The sequence below is a fragment of the Periophthalmus magnuspinnatus genome, chromosome 8 (genome assembly GCF_009829125.3).
Source record: "Periophthalmus magnuspinnatus isolate fPerMag1 chromosome 8, fPerMag1.2.pri, whole genome shotgun sequence".
Classification (NCBI taxonomy): Eukaryota; Metazoa; Chordata; class Actinopteri; order Gobiiformes; family Gobiidae; genus Periophthalmus; species Periophthalmus magnuspinnatus.
Window position 1 is genome coordinate 15,571,508 of NC_047133.1, and position 19,647 is coordinate 15,591,154.

Consider the following 19,647-nt stretch of genomic DNA (forward strand, 5'->3'; position numbering starts at 1 on the left):
GTGAAAAAGAGTGTGAAAGTGAGAGAGGAAAGAGAGAGAGAGGGGGAGCAGGAGAGAAAGGGTTTTAACACTTTCCATAAACGGGGGGGTGTTGGAGCGAACGGGGCAGTAGCTTGGAGGAGAAAGAGAGAGTGAGAGGGGTGAGGAGGGGGACAGAGGTGTGAGGAGGGGGACAGAGGGGGTGAGGAGGAGGACAGAGGAGGTGTAGCTAACGGGACAGTAGCTTAGCAGGGTAGAGGGGGGGAGGGAGGGAGAGAGAGAGAAAGAGGGGTGAGGGAGGGGTACACAGGAGGTGAGGAGCGGGTGAGGAGGAGGTGAGGAGGGGGACACAGGGGAGGTATGGTGGGACAGCTCAGATCTATGTTCTCGTTGATACTGACGCTCTTCCTCCTCCTGAGCCTGCTCACAACGCTCATCTGGTACACGTACAACGACAGGTAAATACTGCGTTTACTACTACCACTACTACGTCTACTACTGCAACTATTGCTACATACTGCAACTGCGATCTGTGTCAGAATAATACTGCATACTACTAATACCAGTGATGAAAGAATACTAAAACTAGTATTCAGAACACACATTCTTCCTACATGTATTCAGATACCTCCCATCACTACTACTATTAGGCCACCATTACACTGGGTTACAAAAAAAACATTTTTGAAAGTTGTCTGTGTTTTTTCAACTGAATTAGGACCATTTAGCACCGCTGAATCCAAAAATGATATCATTTTTTCTCAGTCAGGTCAGGTTTTTATGCTAATTTGATTTTGAAAAATCCGATCTTCTGACTAAATTGATTACAATTTTGTGACATTATCAGTTGATTTTCTTTAATATTTCTCATCCAAAAATGTTTTAGGAGATAAAAAATATTTTTTTAACAGAAAGTATTAATGAAATGTTACGTTATGTTAATTGATAAAGGTAAGTACATGTAAATTGGAACGTTACATTATCATTGTGCAAAATTCAGGACATGAACTTCTGTTTTTATGAACCCCTTGAATGCTCAGCAGCAGGGATGTCTCTCTTCAGAGTCCAACAGTAATCAGCCATCATGACTGCATCCCAGCGTCCCTGATACCTGGTCTCCATCTCTTTTATGTCCTGATGGAATCTCTCCACCTGCTCATCACTCAGTGATCCCAGATTCTCAGGAAACCTGAACATTTAGCTCCTTTTGGGAAAAAGGATGTGGAGCATCATCATTAAAACCACACTGGAGGAATCTTTGTCACTGATGTCAGGAACTTCTACAAAGACAGGTCCTGGAATTTCATCACAGTGAGCTACAGGACGACGTGCTGATTCACGGTCAGGATACTTGAGGCTTCGGTTCTTTCTGTTGATCCCAGTCACATCAATAGCCCAGAAGTAGCTATTGATGTCGGCTCCCTCCAAACCATGGGAATTCCAAACTTCAGACAACTCTTCTTGCCTTTAGTCCACTGACGCAGATACTCGGTGCATGACTTGCATACCATGTGTGGTGCCCAAGCTTCATCTTGGTCACCAAGTTTAATACCAAAATAAGCATGGTAAGCACGCTTTATGAAACTTGTGACTTGATTCCTGTTAGGAACATTGGTGTATTCACTGCAGATGTAGCAGAATATGTCAGGCTTATTTTTGCAAGATCTTCTAGTCGAAGCCATTTCATTCACTTGTAATATAAAAAAAACAATTAGTCATAAGTTGGCACATGCAAAATCTTCAGAATTTGTTTATAGCGAGAAATATAACAGAATTTTGCATCATATGACGTGAAAATACTCATACATCAAAATTATCCAAAACCAAATATGTAGCTTAGTTCAGAACGTTGACCTGATTGAGCAAAACCAATGTGATTTTTGGATTCAGCACATCAGAATGATCCTAAATCAGCTAAAAAACCTTAGACAATAAATTTAGTGTTGACCAGTGTTATGATAGTACTGCCATTGTTACTACTCTTACTTCAACTTCCTGTATACAGTGGTCCCTGGTTTATCGCAGGGGTTACATTATAAAAATAACCCGCAATAGGTGAAATCTGCGAAGTAGTTGGCTTTATTTTTTACAATTATTCTATATGTTTTGCAGCTGTAAAACCCCTCACCACACACTTTTCTCCCACAGGCATTAACATTTGCTCACATTTCTCTCTTGTTTAAACACTCTCAAAGTTCAAACCTTCATACATTATATCCTCGTTCCTCAAAATATGCAAAACAAAATTAGCAAAACAGCGCATTATAGCGAGGGACCACTGTACTGCCATTGTTACTTCAACTACTAATTCTTGTATTACTGCTACTACTACTACTACTACTGTGTTTAATACAGCAGTTGGTTTTACTACTAATTGTATCCATTACTTCCTTATCTAAAAGAACTGAATCTTATTATTTTAAAGTGTAAAATCACTGACTCTCAGTTTGGACCATTTCAAACACATCTGAGCCTCGGTCATGGCTCTGGGATTAGTTTGTAGTTAAAATGAGTTCTCACTTTGGCTTTTGTCACATAAATAAACAGCAAGAGCCGGTCTTTTGAATGGCTCTTTGAAATGAACGCATCCAAAAGATTTGGATCCCATAAAAGAGCCGAAAGTCCCATCACTAATCATTGAATCGATCCTGGGGTTTTTATTTCACTATTGTGTCTGTAAATTAAGATATGAACAATAATAACAGACAAATCAGGCGCCTTCTTTCCCCGAGGTCGCTCCTACTAGCGTTAGCAACAGGTTTGATTGACAGTGTTGCAAAGTGCCCACTCTGTGCTAAACCGTCTGTGTGGACAGGAAGGGGCGTTAACAGCTTTGCTCCTGATTGGCTCTTTGGTTGCTATGATACTCGTGGTCGGAATTCCAAATATGGAACTCTGCTCCAAATTGTCCCTATAACTGCTCTAGCCTCGATGAGCTTCATTTGACTGGAGCCGCTGTTGGTGACGTCAAACTGTTGAGTGACAATATCAGACTAACACTGGAACCTGTTCCTAATACTGAATGACTCCTTACGGTTGGATAAATGTGGGTCAGTCGCATGTGACTGGCCCATCGGCCCACCGGCTTAGATTCTGCGTTAAAACAAATGAATGAACCTTGTATTCATACAATCAGCTGCTGTAAATTCTAAATAGGAAGTATGTGATGCTTTACCAGGGGTTTTATCTCTGCATATGGATCATAATGATGGTGCTTCTGATCTGGATAATGATAACAGTCACTTCCTCTCCAAGACTTTCAATTCAAAAAGAGACAGGACAGCTACAAATGTAAATAATGCTGAGCCAATATCGAAATGACCTTGTCCTGCAAAGGTTTTATAAAAGTTACGGTTTACTTACATAAGTGCTTCAGTTTAAATTTTATCAGTCGTGTTTCATAAAAGAGCAGAGTCCTGTCACTGCAAACACAAAAGGTTTAAATGACATTTTCACAGCCCTTGATGATTGTTTAGATTGTTTATCTCTGTTAATTGATTTAACTGAAGCTTTTGTTTCAGTGGATCATGGACTCATCTTGAAGCATTAGAAACAGATTGGATTTGATAATGCTTCATGTGATTGGTCCAAGATGATCAACAGGACCTTTAAATAAAGGAGTGCCCCAGGGCTCAATGTTGGGCCCGTTACTTTTTACTATATTTATTCATTCTATTGGTTGCAATTTAGTAGAAAGCCTCATACATTTATATGCAGATGATACTTTTAAAGCAAGATTTTAATGACTTTAATAAACTGGTGATAAACATTTATAATCACACATGCTCCTGTTTTTAATGTTTTAAATGCAGGTATGTGGTGTGTTTGTTTTTGTTTGTAGTGTTTTGTATTTGAACAGGGCTCATGAACCAGAATCTGGTCTCTCATTGGGCTCTCTCAGTACAAATAAATATACATGTATTCAAAATATTTCTAACAATACTTTTTCTTAGTCTCCTACAACAACTTAGCTACAACTACTGATAAAATACGACATCTACTACTACAAGCCACAAGTTCTACTACTACGACTACAACTACTACTACAACTACTGCTGCTATGGTAGAACCTGTAGCCTTCTAACACTGTTCTGCTGTTGAAGGTGCAGTAGAGGTGTGTGGGCCCTGATGTTTTGTGTTTTGGGTGAAAATAAATATGTTATCTGTACATTTGTAGAGCAGTGACTGTGAGCCGTGTTTTGAGTATCTGCCTCTGTCTGTTATGTAAATGATCGTGATAAGAAAAGGGCTGTTAGTGGGGTTTATCTTCCCCTAACCGAACCACTGCTCTAACGGATCTGACGCTTTAAAAACTGGAACATTACGAGGTCCTAATAATGGGCCTTATAAATATGAACTGTCTGGAGAAAGAGTCCGAAAACTTAGAAAACCTTTGCAATGATCTGAATCTCACACAACTCATCTCTATTTCAACTTGACCTGACCCTAGAAATTTAAATAAAGGCACACTGTTTACACGTTTAAATATCATGTTATGCAGTCGCCTGATTAGAACTAGAATAAAAGTGTCTTTTTAGATTATTTTATGGGGTGAAATAATAAGAAAATGTTCTTAAGTTTTTAATGTTTATTTTAACTGTGATTTTGGCATTTTAATCCACCGTACAGCCCCTTTCAGATAACATTACAGTCACAAGCTAGCTAGCATTTGCATTAGTATAAGCCAACAGTTTTTGAAGTTTGTTACTCTCACCTTTTTGTGTAAAATCAAACTCCTGAACAGGACCATGAGCTCAGACTGACCACAGGCTCCTGAACATGTGCTCTTTAAATCACGTGTAGATTTTTCCTTGAGTTTTCAGACAATAAACCTTTTTTGGCAGTGTTTGCTAATGTGTGCATCGTGCATGGTAACTGCAAAACATGCCACCATAGATGTATATGCAGTACACCCCCAGCGTGATGTCACTGCAAAGTTCAATTGATTCAGTTCAATTCATTTTTGTAAAGCCCAAAATCACAACAGGAGTCGCCTCTTAGGGCTGAACATGAGAAATGATTTAACCAACAGAAAGTTAGAAAATCAACAATGAAACAGAAACAAACAAATACATGAATCAACAGAAAACAAGCAAATGAATAACTGTCCCAGAGCGCAAGGAAAAAAAAAAAAAAGTATCATTACTGACACAACTGCTATAACGAGGCTTAATTCGACTCCCTGTACAGTATACTACTTCTGCTACTACTAATGGCAGTACTGTCGCCTACTTCAGTTATTAATGCAGATTTTACAATTACATCTGCCACCAATAACTCCCCATGAGTTTTACCAACACCAACACTTTTAATAGGGATGATACTTATACTACGCCCCCTATAGTTCCAGCTACAGCTACTACTAAATGAGTACTGCTACTGTGGTACAACTTCACCTATAGTATCCCTTCTAATAATATCACTACTACTACTATTATTACTACTGAAAGTAGTAATAATAGTAGCGAAGCAAGGCTGTTGAAGGTAACGCCCCTTGCCACTCACACCGCTGGTTTAACAGGGAGCGGGTGCTTAGCAACGCACTCAGTCAAACCTGTTGCTAACGCTAGCAGGAGCGACTTCGGGGAAAGAAGGTGCCTGATTTGTCTGTTATTAATGTTCATATCTTGATTCATGGACAAAATAGCTAAATAAAACCCCAGGATCATGTAGAGCGGGTTAATAGGAACATTTAAAACCAAAATGACGAGTATGACAGCAGCAGGTACAGAGAGAGGGGACACAGTTTTTCAATATAAAGGGAATTGGAGCCAGAGTCGATGGAGACGGAAGTGCGCCCATGATCACTTCCTGTTTGGAGTGCGATGGCTAGCAGGTTAGCTATGTACATTTACAGTCTCTGTCGAGAATGCAAACCTCTACAAAGGCTCTGGTCTTGTAATAGTATTAAATGGTATAAACTGCCCCACACACTTTAGCTTGGAATGTCCCACAGTGTGACATTAAATTATCTGTCTCCATGGAGACAAGCAGGTGACGCCACCATGACAAAGTTACAAGTCAGATCTGTGAGAGGCAAAGGTCTAGACGTGGCTCTTTGGGTCTTCGGTTGTTCAGTTCACTGAGCAAAAGTCACGTCTGTAAATCTCATCTCCAGACGTTCAAAGGCCTGTCATTTTCAACTTTATATAAACATAAATAGTAGTAATAGTAGTTGGGCTTAGTTGTTGGAAGTATAATTGTGTCTGTGTGGTAACGGATTCAAATGTACGTAAATAAAACACATGGAACAGTTTAAAGCTGCACCGTGTAACTTTTCAGGCAGAGCATACACAACTGCTTGTCTCCATCGAGATGTTAGTGCATTAGTTCCTCTGTAGCAGGCTGGTCATAATACATTCTGAAATTCGATATTTTGCTGAAGTAAATACAGACGATAAACGATAATATCGAAAAGATACAAAAAGCCAAGAGCAGATGTAAACCACAAAAACTATTTTAAACCTAGAATATTATAACAAATCATGAGCTGCAATAAATAAACAGCAGAAAGAAACACTTTAGCTGTTAGTTTGAGTCTGAGAAGTTATTCATTCAAAGTTTTACTGCTTAAATCTGATCATATAGACAAAAATTTACCAAAAATGTCCCAGTAGAGCAAAGAAAAAGTAGCATGTTAAATTTTGACCCCAAATATAGTTTCATCTGACATAAAGACAATGAGACGTTGATGTGTTGTGAATGGGGAAAAACACTTGATGCACTCTTATTGAGATTTTAATGTCTTAGTGTGGAACATTCCATGGACCTGACCAGCAGTTGTCAGTTACATATGCACACCTCCAAAGTCCAAACCTCTGTGTTAAACTGTAATGTTCAAAATTACTTTAGAACACTCCAGAGTGAATGAATGTGAGAGTAGTACACCGCAGAGGGCGACTCAGAGCAGGGACGAAGCCAGACAGCGTGGGTGGGAGGAGCTAAGGTGACATTTTTGAGTAGCTGTTTTAAACCAGTTTAAATGTAGTTTTGCCCTGTAGTGATTTATCAAACATAATATGGAATTATTTTTTATTATAGTCTCATTCTGGACACTCTGCTGTCGCCATTTTAACATTTTAGTTGAGAGTAAATGTGCTGTGAGGGAGCGAACCCCCCCCCCCCCCCCCTTCCCATAGTGTGCACAACTATGGATTTATACATGTGTAAATACAGACTGTTTTACTCATCTGTGAATCTAATCTCTGGATTTATACATTTACAGATATGTGGATTTATACACGTGGTTTGTGTGTGATGCTGTAGTTTGTGTGTGATGCTGTAGTTTGTGTGTGACGCTGTAGTTTGTGTGTGAGGCTGTAGTTTGTGTGTGAGGCTATAGTTTGTGTGTGATGCTGTAGTTTGTGTGTGACGCTGTAGTTTGTGTGTGACGCTGTAGTTTGTGTGTGAGGCTGTAGTTTGTGTGTGGCGCTGCAGTTGTGTGTGATGCTGTAGTTTGTGTGTGACGCTGTAGTTTGTGTGTGAGGCTATAGTTTGTGTGTGATGCTGTAGTTTGTGTGTGACGCTGTAGTTTGTGTGTGACGCTGTAGTTTGTGTGTGAGGCTGTAGTTTGTGTGTGGCGCTGCAGTTGTGTGTGATGCTGTAGTTTGTGTGTGACGCTGTAGTTTGTGTGTGAGGCTATAGTTTGTGTGTGAGGCTGTAGTTTGTGTGTGGCGCTGTAGTTTGTGTGTGAGGCTGTAGTTTGTGTGAGGCTATAGTTGTGTGTGAGGCTGTAGTTTGTGTGTGAGGCTGTAGTTTGTGTGTGACACTGTAGTTTGTGTGTGAGGCTGTAGTTTGTGTGTGAGGCTGTAGTTTGTGTGTGACACTGTAGTTTGTGTGTGACGCTGTAGTTTATGTGTGACACTGTAGTTTGTGTGTGAGGCTGTAGTTTGTGTGTGAGGCTGTAGTTTGTGTGTGAGGCTGTAGTTTGTGTGTGAGGATGTAGTTTGTGTGTGACGCTGTAGTTTGTGTGTGATGCTGTAGTTTGTGTGTGAGGCTGTAGTTTGTGTGAGGGTATAGTTGTGTGTGAGGCTGTAGTTTGTGTGTGAGGCTGTAGTTGTGTGTGAGGCTATAGTTGTGTGTGAGGCTGTAGTTTGTGTGTGAGGCTGTAGTTGTGTGTGAGGCTGTAGTTGTGTGTGAGGCTGTAGTTTGTGTGTGAGGCTGTAGTTTGTGTGTGACGCTGTAGTTTGTGTGTGAGGCTGTAGTTTGTGTGTGAGGCTGTAGTTTGTGTGAGGGTATAGTTGTGTGTGAGGGTATAGTTGTGTGTGAGGCTGTAGTTTGTGTGTGAGGCTGTAGTTTGTGTGTGACGCTGTAGTTTGTGTGTGAGGCTGTAGTTTGTGTGAGGCTGTAGTTTGTGTGTGAGGCTGTAGTTGTGTGTGAGGCTGTAGTTTGTGTGTGAGGCTGTAGTTTGTGTGTGAGGCTGTAGTTGGATCAACACCGAGGTCAAGTCTGAGGCTCTGTCACAAAATATTTACCGACAGCTCAGATGTAACAATGAACATGTCCTGAACCAGCACCAGGGAGAGTAAGAACATTGTGGTTTTATCTGACCTCTCTCCATCTCTCCTTTTCTCTCTTCTTCTTTCTCTCTCTCCCTCTTTCTTTCTCTCCTTCTCTTCCTCTCTTTCTCTTTCTCCCACTTTCTCGTTCTCTCTTTGTCTGTCCTTTTCTCTCTCCTTCTTTCTTCTTCCTCCCTCCCTCTCTCTTTTTCTCTTCCTCTTTCTCTTTCTTTCTCTGCAGTAAAATTGAGCCGAGGAGCCAGTCTTCACAGAAGCAGCTCGTGTCGGACTCTGACGGCTGTGGTGGATGCAGGTACTTCAGCTTCAGACTGTGCATAAACAGAGACTTCAGCTTCAGACTGATCATAAACAGAGGCTTAGGCTTCAGACTGATCATAAACAGACTTCAGCTTCAGACTGATCATAAACAGAGGCTTAGGCTTCAGACTGATCATAAACAGAGACTTAGGCTTCAGACTGATCATAAACAGAGGCTTAGGCTTCAGACTGATCATAAACAGACTTCAGCTTCAGACTGATCATAAACAGAGACTTCAGCTTCAGACTGATCATAAACAGAGACTTAGGCTTCAGACTGATCATAAACAGAGGCTTAGGCTTCAGACTGATCATAAACAGAGGCTTAGGCTTCAGACTGATCATAAACAGACTTCAGCTTCAGACTGATCATAAACAGAGACTTCAGCTTCAGACTGATCATAAACAGAGGCTTAGGCTTCAGACTGATCATAAACAGAGACTTAGGCTTCAGACTGATCATAAACAGAGGCTTAGGCTTCAGACTGATCATAAACAGACTTCAGCTTCAGACTGATCATAAACAGAGACTTAGGCTTCAGACTGATCATAAACAGAGACTTAGGCTTCAGACTGATCATAAACAGAGGCTTAGGCTTCAGACTGATCATAAACAGAGGCTTAGGCTTCAGACTGATCATAAACAGACTTCAGCTTCAGACTGATCATAAACAGAGACTTCAGCTTCAGACTGATCATAAACAGAGGCTTAGGCTTCAGACTGATCATAAACAGAGACTTAGGCTTCAGACTGATCATAAACAGAGGCTTAGGCTTCAGACTGATCATAAACAGAGACTTAGGCTTCAGACTGATCATAAACAGAGACTTAGGCTTCAGACTGATCATAAACAGAGGCTTAGGCTTCAGACAGATCATAAACAGAGGCTTAGGCTTCAGACTGATCATAAACAGAGGCTTAGGCTTCAGACTGATCATAAACAGAGACTTAGGCTTCAGACTGATCATAAACAGAGGCTTAGGCTTCAGACTGATCATAAACAGACTTCAGCTTCAGACTGATCATAAACAGAGACTTAGGCTTCAGACTGATCATAAACAGAGACTTAGGCTTCAGACTGATCATAAACAGAGGCTTAGGCTTCAGACAGATCATAAACAGAGGCTTAGGCTTCAGACTGATCATAAACAGAGGCTTAGGCTTCAGACAGATCATAAACAGAGGCTTAGGCTTCAGACTGATCATAAACAGAGGCTTAGGCTTCAGACAGATCATAAACAGAGGCTTAGGCTTCAGACTGATCATAAACAGACTTCAGCTTCACACTGACCACAAACAGAGACCTTAAACAAACTTCAACATATCAAAACTGAACTTCATTTCCAGTTGTTTGCAAAGTTATTCCTCTCTGACCTTCCATCTGTTCCTCCTTCCTTCTGTTCCTCCTTCTGTCTGTTCCTCCTTCTGTCTGTTCTTCCTCTTCCTTCTTTTTCTCCTCTTCCATCTATTTGAACTTCTTCTGTCTGTGCCTCCTTCCATCTGTTCCACTTCTGCTGTCTGTTTCTCCTCTTCTGTCTGTTCCTTCCATCTTTAAGTCGATTTTGAAATGCTCTGATCTGATTCTTGTTTCTTTCACAGTGAGATTATTGCCAAAGTGGTGAAAGATTATTCTCCCACGTGGAAAAAACAAGACGACAACTTCAACAGATTCAGGTAAATTTGCTTGTGCTGTTTACAGGCATTTCTTTTGAACAGAAGCAGAAGTGGAAACGTGGGACTTTTTGCCAAGGAACAAAACACAAAAGGAATTTCTATGTGACTCATCGGGAGCAAAACACTGCCCTCATTTGAGAAAAGTCTTATTAGGAAAGCTATAGTCTAATAATAGCTAATCAAATATTTATTGTCACCTTTTACTTTTGACTCTTACTCAGTGCAGTCATTGTTCCTGTTGCTATTTTAATATTTGTGTTACCAACATAAACTGGTTATACAAATGCACATAGCTAACTTGCTAGCCACCACATTCCAAACAGGAAGTGATCATGGGCGCACTAAAAACTGTGTCCCCTCTCTCTGTAAGTGCTGCTGTCAGACTCGTCATTTTGGTCTTAAATGTTCGTATTAACCCGCTCTATATGATCCTGGGGTTTTTATTTCACTATTGTGTCTGTAAGTCAAGATGAACATTAATAACAGACAAATCAGTCACCTTCTTTCCTCGACATCCCTCCTGCTAGTGTTAGCAACAGGTTTGATTGACAGCGTTGCTAAGCGCTGGCTTCCTGCTGAACCAGCGGTGTGGGCGAGAAGGGGCTTTACCTTCAACAGCCTCGTTCCTGATTGACTCTTTGGTTGCTATGATACTCTCACCCCTATAACTGCTCCAGCCTCGATAAGCTTCATTTGGAGCTGAACGCTGTCGGTGACGTCACACTCACTTAGTCCATGTCTTTACACAGTCTGTGGTTTCCACTCTAGGCTAGCTCTATTTTCAATCCATGATCTATATTTTTACCTTTTTAAACTCGATATTGTGAACTATGGTGAACATCATGGAAACAGAAACTGGCACAAAGTTCAGCTTCTTCAAAACTAAAAGAACTGCATGAATGTGTATGTGTGTGTGTGTGGGGGTGTGTGGGGGTGTGTATGTATATATATATATATATATATATATATATATATATATATATATATATATATATATATATATATATATATATATATATATATATATATATGTGTGTGTGTGTGTGTGTGTGTGTGTGTGTGTGTGTGGGGGGGGGTGTGGGTGTGTGTGTGTATAAACACATATATATGTATGTATTACTCTTTAAGTTACTTGAGTAGTACTTTTCACAAATCCGTTTTTACTCTTACTTCAGTAATTTGTTGGACTTTGTGCTTATACTCAAGTAATATTATTTTGAAGTGAGTGATACTTGAGTAGATGTTTTGCTGCTGTTCCGCAGGTCCCAGCTGACTTCCAGGTGTGATGGTTTTCATAAGGCCATAATCTCACAGACCAACACTCCACTGGGAACCAGACTTATCTACGATGGAGAGAAGAAGAAAAGTATTCAGATCAACAAGGACCTCTTCAACACGTTCCTAAAGGTGTGTACTAGTACCTCAGTACTATCATTACTATAGTAGTAGCAGCAGTAGTAGTAGTAGTCGTAGTTGTAGAAGTAGTAGTAGCAGTGGTAGTGGTAGAAGTGGGGTTTAAAGGAGTATTAGAAGTGACAGTAGTAATAGTAGTAGTAGTAGTAATAGTAATAGTAGCAGTAGTTGGTATTGCAGCAATACACTCAGGCTCGCTGCTTCTTGCTCTTTTCACCTGTGGCTGATACACAAAACCACAAGCAGTTTATTTTCGGTGAGAGGATCACACTTTTACTCAGAACTGGACCCACAAAAACATGATGGTTTGTTTGGATAGAGATATGTAACATCACAAACACTGCGTCAACAGCCCCCAAGAACACCCTGACCAATCAGACGCTACTTCACCCACAGAGAGTTCCAAACATGTTTTCAAAGTATCATATTTAAAGGGCCCACATTACCTTAAAGGGCCATATTCCTCTATTCTCTGATCTGTTCTAATGTTGTTTCCTCATCACAAACAGACCTGGAGTTGTGGTTTGTTTCATTCACACATATTTAACACACAAACCCTGCATTTTAGGCTGAGTTTTTCTTTCAAACTGAAAACACTCTGTTCCACCTTATGATGTCATCATGTGGTAATACAGGAAGTGCTCCACTGTGTTTTAAATTCCATACACCTTCAATAAAATCATTTGGATCATTTTAGTCCTGGAATTGCCCATTTCTACTGAACTAAAGGTAAAAGGAGCTGTTAACTTGAAAACTACCACTTTATGACATCACAAGTTGGAACAGAGCATTTTGAGCTTTGGAGATGTAGACAGACTAATAATAAAGTGTTATTCAAACATGTGTGAATGAAACAAAACATAACTCCAGGTCTGTTTTGGAGGAGGTGACAGCATTATGACATGGAAAGCTACAAAAGTCAGTTTTGGGTCATACAAGAGCTGTAAAGAACTGGACTTCACTCAGGACCCATCCAAACTAGAACAGGAAATTATAAATTATAGCAAAACTATATTAAACTAGGTCTAGAACTAATCTTCAAAGAAAAATATTTACCAGGAAAATCCAGGGTTAAACCAGGTAAAAAGAGAGGCTACATTTAAAAACAAAAAAGGCTAACAAGACTAAAAAGACTAATCAAGCTAACAAGGCTAACAAGGTTCATGACCCCAGGTAACATGCTTTTCTTTTTCCTTACTAGAATAAGTGTAATTGCACATCCACTACAGTAGGTGGCAGTTGCGCTCTCATTGTCAGAGTGTGGGCAGGTTGTATTAGCTCTATGGTGTAAAGTGCAGGAGATAGTGAACAGATCATGAACACAGAGCAGTGAACAAACCCCTCAAGAGGCACGACGTAAAAATATTTAACAGGGCTGAAAAGAAAGGTGGAGATAGATGAAGGTAATGAGATAAACAAAAGTCACCCGGAAGCTAAGACGAGGAAGTATGACGAAGCATATGTAGCTCTTGGCTTCACCGTGATTATGGTGGGAGACGAGGAAAGACCAGTGTGTCTGCTGTGTCTAAAAATGTTGGCAGCGGACAGCATAAAGCCAAATAAATTAAGGCACGAAAGTTTTTCTTCTTCATGGGGGAGGGGTATAACAGAAAATAATTGTGAAGCACTGCTTTAATTCTATGAATAAAATGCTCGAAAAGTTTGCCTGAGCACTTTGAAGTTTTAAAACTGACCATCACATGACCATCACACCTCATCCAGTTTATATGTTTTAACTTCTGTTCTGTTCAGTGTCTGTGGAGTTTTGAAAGGCGCTTGAAAATAAAATGTCCTTGGGCAAGACATTTAACCCCCCTCGCCCCAGTGTGTGTGTGAATGTGTATGTGAATGTGTATGTGAATGTTCACGTGAAAAGGAGAGTGTTCCCAGAGGATACGGCAAATGAGGCAAAACCAAAAGAGTTTTTCAGATGAAGCTCATATTATGAGTTGTAAAAGGTAAACAGCATCATCACAAGTCTGCGCCGTGTTTAAGTATAGATAGTTTTCAAGTTAACAGCTCCTTTTACCTTTAGTTCAGTAGAGCTCAGCCATTCCAGGGCTGAAATGGTCCAAAAGATTCTAGTGAAGGTGTATGGAGTTTAAAAACACAGTGAAGCACTTCCTGTATTACCACAAGGTGGAGGAGTGTTTTCAGATTCAAAGAAGAACTCAGCCTAAATATGCAGGGTTTGTGGGTTAAATGTGTGAATGAAACAAAACACAACTGCAGCTCTGTTTGTGATGAGGAAACAACATCAGAACAGATCAGAGAATAGAGTCATATGGGCGCTTTAAAAGTGAGCCGTCAGCGAAACAAAAACGTCATAAAGGGCACTGACTTCCTGTTTCGTGTCTCTTGCGGCGCCATCTCGTTCCAGTTTGTACATTTTGCAGAAGTAATCCGTGCTATACTTTAACCACAGACTCATGACAGGAGCCAAAGACGCTCTGATCTGCAAAAAACAACAACGCATCACTCTTAAGAAATTAAACTTTATGAAGAATTTATAGAAGCAAAAATTATTTCAAAATGGCTCTGGAAAGAGGAGGTCACAGGGAGGTTAAGCTAATCCAAACATTCAAATAACAGTTAAAACATGTATGGACATGCCCAGATCCACTAACTAAAAAGACCTGGAGGAGACAAACACTTGGTTGCCCCCCCACTGTGATGTTACTGCAAAGTGTCAGTAGTGAGTTATGGATCAGTTTGGAGACTGGCTTGGCTGGGCTTCATCTGCTCTGGTTTTGGGCTGTTTTTTGTGCTTATGGGCGACAGTAGCGTCTATGCGGCGTGCAGCCTCACTCCAGAACACTTCAGGATATTTAAATACTTCTTTTGTTGTTCTTCTTTCCAGGGCAACCCCTTTTCCAATAAAAGTCTGGACACATGTGCTGTTGTTGGGAATGGAGGGATTCTGGCCAATAGCAGCTGTGGGGAGGCCATAGACTCCGCCCAGTTTGTGATCAGGTGAGACACATCAGACCTGTCCTGCAAACTGGACTCTTCAGAGCTTTTACCCATGTTCTAGTTGTTTTCATCCCATTTACTCTCTCTGGAGTTGTATTTGGAGTGATTCGTACGTGTTTAGACGTGTCATAACAGAATTATATAAACAATAATATGGAAACTAAATTATGCCACTGAAACAACAACCTACCCCCAAAAATATAATACAAAAAAAAAAAAAAAAACAGCATGCGGCGCTTTGTTGTCATGATGTTTACGGTGACGTCAGCTCCTAATGCAGAAGTCAGTGGACTTGTTTCTTTTATTAAGTGGTTGTAGATGAATGTTGTGATTTAAAATATGTAAATTATAACAAAATGATCCACAGGGGTCAGAGATGAGAACCATAGAGACACACGCTCAACAGGGCTGATTTAAGTATAATAAATGTGATTTTATTTTTCAGATGTAACCTCCCTCCTTTAGAAAACGACTACAGGAAACATGTAGGGAACAGAACAGACATCGTGACTGCAAACCCCAGCATCTTTATGGAAAAGTGAGACATGTCATGTTTGATCTTTACACTGCATTATTCATTCAGTGCTGGCTGCTTAGAGCCACAGCTGCCCTGGGGCAGACTGATGGAAGCGAGCCTGCCACTCCTGTGGTCAGCCTCCATCATGTTTTGAGTGACAGGTGGATTTAACCAATCACACTGAAGTGTGAACTCTGAGAATAAACAAAGGGCAAATGAGTGTCTGAAACATGAAAATTACAAAGGTCTTTGTGCGTTGGGGTTAATGCTAATGCTAATTTTGGAGCCTAATAAATATTTAAATAATGCCACAGACTGTAATGAATTAAAAATTAAAATTAAAAAAATTAAAAATATTTGGATTATTAATTTTGTTTTTGTGTTACATTTAACGTTTTCATGATAATAAATAAATAATATTAAATTAATTCATAAAAAAATAAAATATATAGTAATAGAAGTTAGCATTAGCATTAGCATTGACACAAACACATCCTTTTGTAAACACTGAAGTATTAACTTTGTTGTTTTCACATGTTGCCTTGTTAGTTGCATTTATTTATTTTCATCTGAAACCATTTTTGAGTTAGATATCTGTGTAATCCCTCTGTCGCTCAGGTCTGATCCAGAGTAAAAGCTCAAGTTAAATCTGTTAAATCTGTAGTAGTTAAATCTGTTAAATCTGTTGTCCAGTGACAGAATTTATTTATTTTTTCATTATAGAGGCTAAGCTATCTCATTTGTTATTGTTTTCAGATATGGGGGACTAATGGGTCGCCGGCGCCCGTTTGTGGAGAGTCTAAATGTCTATGGAAACTCCATGCTGCTGATTCCCGCCTTCTCCTACGGCCACAATACGCCCTTGTCTATGCGGGCCTTTTACTCCATCGAGGATTTCAGGAGCCCCATCCGCCCCATTTTCTTCAACCCCGAGTACCTCCAAAAACTGGCGATGTTCTGGCGGTCGCAGGGCCTCCGAGCGGTTCGCCTTAGCACAGGGCTAATCATGGCTAGCTTAGCGCTGGAAGTCTGTAACAACGTGCATCTGTTTGGATTTTGGCCCTTTAGTAATCACCCGTATGGGCTTGCTCCGCTCATGAATCACTACTACGACGACAGACAAACGAAGAAGAAGTTCCATGCCATGCCGGCCGAGTTTGAGCTCCTGCTGAAGCTGCACAATCAGGGAGTGGTCCATCTTCACCTAGGCCAGTGCCCGCCTCCAAAACGACCATTAAAACCCTTTAATGCCATTAACCCTTTAACACCTACAGATTAAATATAAACTGTAAAGACCAGAGCGTCTCAGATGAGATCATTGTACGTGCAGTGATGGAGATTGAAGACTGGTCCAATCAGGTCCAATCAGAGAAGAGACTCCAGTGGTGGAACTTAACGAAGTAAAAGTAGTAAAGTACTGTAGTTAAGCATAAGTTTTAGGTATCTGTCCTTTACTTAAGTACATTTTACACTGTGTACATTTATGAGCAGTATCTGTACTTTCTACTCCACTACATTTTCGAACTGACCTGAAAAGTAAAAGTATTTTTATTATTGTGTGAGACCTGCTGAAAAGGCTCAGGGTTTATTTTAACATGTTCAAAATTTGAACAAACAAAAATATACAAATAAAAACAGGAAAAAAAACCTTATTGATTCAGTTCAAAGCTTTATCAAAATCACCACATTTGAAGCTTTATAAGACTCAAAATCTGTGAGAAATACTTTTACTTTTTACTCTTTAAGTACATTTTAAATGGGTACTTACTTACTTTTACTTAAGTAGATATTTTTATTTGAGTATTTATTTTTTGCTCCAGTATCTGTACTTTTACTTAAGTAACAAAACTGGGTACTTCTTCCACCACTGCTGTATTCTGAATACTTAGAACTTTTAAATCAACTTTACCATATGAGTAACTGTACATGAATATAGTTATTCAAAATGAGTATTCAGAATGTGTATTCTCAGTATATGTGTTCTGTTATTTCCATCACTGTTTATGCACAATGACGTTCAGAATATCTCTCTGGTCTGGTCACACTCCCCTCAGTTATGATTTCAGTCTTGAAAAATGAAGGTTTTCCATAATTTTGAAAATACTCTGGACTGGTCTGAACTGGATCCCAACAATGTACAAGGTCAACAACCGAACTGACCAGGTCGTATAGAGGCTATAGTCCTGAGTCTACAGCACATTTACAGAACAGTAGCTGCTCAAATACATACACACAGGCAGAACACACATGGTAAAAAACATTCAGTACATATATAAAAATCATATAACAAAATACTACAAATGAACAGCTAAAGGTGTAATAAAGCCAAAACAAATAGATGTGTCTTAAGAGCAGATTTAAAAGACTGTAAAGGGTGCAAGAGAGGGAGCAGCTCTTAATTAAAGCTGGTTTTCTAACCTCTCTGATCTGCTTTCTTGACCTCACTGATCTGCTTTTTCGACCTCTTTGATCTGTTTTTCTGACCTCTCTGATCTGTTTTTCTGACCTCTCTGATAACATTTTCTGACCTCTCTGATCTGGTTTTCTGACCCCTCTCATCTCAGTCCTTTTAGGTTTTAGCTCAGAGCTGAAACATGCCTCTGTTCTTATGTTAATGTTCAAGCAGATGCCGACACTTCCTCTCCCAGGCTCTCCTGGGCCCTTCCAGTCTCTCTTGGGCACTTCCGGGCCCTCCCGGGCTCTCCTGGGCCCTCTCAGGCTTTCCCAGGCTTTCCCAGGCTTTCCCAGGCTCTCTTAGGCTGTCTCAGACCTTCCCAGGCCAGCTGAGTCCCTGTACTCTGAGCTCATCCCTCTTTCTAACGGGGGAGGGCCCCCTGCCCTCCAGAGGAAAAGCATTTTGACATAGTCGCTTATCCCGCTGAAGCATATGCCGTAAACAGGTTAAAGTCTCTGTTTATAATATTGTGCCCATCTGTTGCCAATGGTGACTTGTGTTTGTTTGCTTTTCTTCATTGTTTGCCTTCAGCTGTTCTTTCTCATGTCTCCTGGCTCCATGGCTCCTTCTGTCCGGCCTGCAGCCTTCTTTGGCTTTATTGTTTGGGTGATAAAATGCCACATAGCAACCATTATGCTTGTTATTGTTCAATGTTTGGATCATCTCTAAGACAACCCTGTCCCCCTTATAAGGCTGTTAGGTGTGATGTCACTTCCGGGTCCAAGGTGCATCAGCTGACTGAAAACAATAGACCTGTTTAAATCTCCTCTTTTGAAAAAGGGATTGCAGTCGTTTAGGCTAAGCTAGCGTTAGCAGTGACTGTAACACCTCAGTTGTTGAAAATTCTATTATCTGGACAAAACCTTTTAGAGTGTGTTCATCCAGTCCTGGTCAGAGAGGTATAAGGCAGTGTCCACCTGCAATCTGACCAAAACGGATCAGGTGTGGACATGCCCACACATGCAAACTCCAGTCTACAAATGAAGGCCCCGTCTGGTACAAGACTCAAAGTTCTTAATGTTTATATCATATTTATTATTATGAATGTTAATATTTAGTGGGACAACGTTCAAAATGACTTTGCAGCGGCTCACGTTGTGATACACTCCTCCTTTCAGTGTATTTTAGTTTGAAAAAGTGAAATACCTCTAATGTCTTAGCTCCGCCCACTCTGAATGTAACAGGAGAGAAATGGACTCTGGGTAAATAAATGTTCTCAAATGAAATGTGTCTGTTCTTTCACTGTGACATTTAGACCAAGCAGCTGGTGCAGTTGGAGGTCAGAGCTACAGCAAAGACCTGCGCCATCAAGTATAATGGAAACTAGAGGTTTCCTGAAGTTTGTTGCCACGGCAACTGTGGTGGCAATCTCGTGATTGTAAGAGCAGCAAAACTGAGAATATTGTAGAGTTCTCAACCAAACACACACACCTGCACAACCGAATGCACATACCTGCAAAACCGAACACTCATCTGCACAACCGACCAAACACTCACACCTGCACAACTGAACACACGCACCTGCACAATCGGACACACACACCTGCTCAAACGAGCAGTCACATTCACACCTGCACAACCGAAGACAAACACCGGCACAACCAAACACACACACTTACACCTGCACAACCGAACACACACACCTGCATAACCAAACATCACAGACACAACTGCACAACCGAACACAAAAACACCTGCACAACCAAACACACACACCTGCGCAAACAAGCAGTCACATTCACACCTGCACAACCGAACACTCAAACCTGCAGAACTGAACACACAAACCTGCGCAACCGAACACTCTCACATGCACAAC

General features: G+C 40.5%; 1 protein-coding gene across 1 annotated transcript; it reads left to right on the top strand.

Annotated features, from left to right (window-relative positions):
- The first annotated feature begins 287 nt into the window (after nt 1-287).
- st8sia6 (ST8 alpha-N-acetyl-neuraminide alpha-2,8-sialyltransferase 6) lies at nt 288-19,046 on the top strand. The gene is made up of 8 exons (XM_055223640.1): nt 288-303; nt 338-437; nt 8,719-8,790; nt 10,396-10,470; nt 11,733-11,877; nt 14,744-14,856; nt 15,302-15,394; nt 16,130-19,046. Exons 2-8 carry the CDS (start codon nt 340-342, stop codon nt 16,650-16,652), a joined length of 1,119 nt encoding a protein of 372 aa, XP_055079615.1. The 5' UTR covers nt 288-303; nt 338-339; the 3' UTR covers nt 16,653-19,046.
- The last annotated feature ends 601 nt before the right edge of the window (nt 19,047-19,647 follow it).

Bases quoted from the DNA above. Each gene is read 5' to 3' on its own strand.
- st8sia6 (XM_055223640.1), top strand. From the start codon at position 340: ATGGTGGGACAGCTCAGATCTATGTTCTCGTTGATACTGACGCTCTTC. The intron at 8,791-10,395 runs GTACTTCAGCTT...TTTCTTTCACAG, and splicing joins GACGGCTGTGGTGGATGCAG to TGAGATTATTGCCAAAGTGG. The intron at 14,857-15,301 runs GTGAGACACATC...TTTATTTTTCAG, and splicing joins TCCGCCCAGTTTGTGATCAG to ATGTAACCTCCCTCCTTTAG.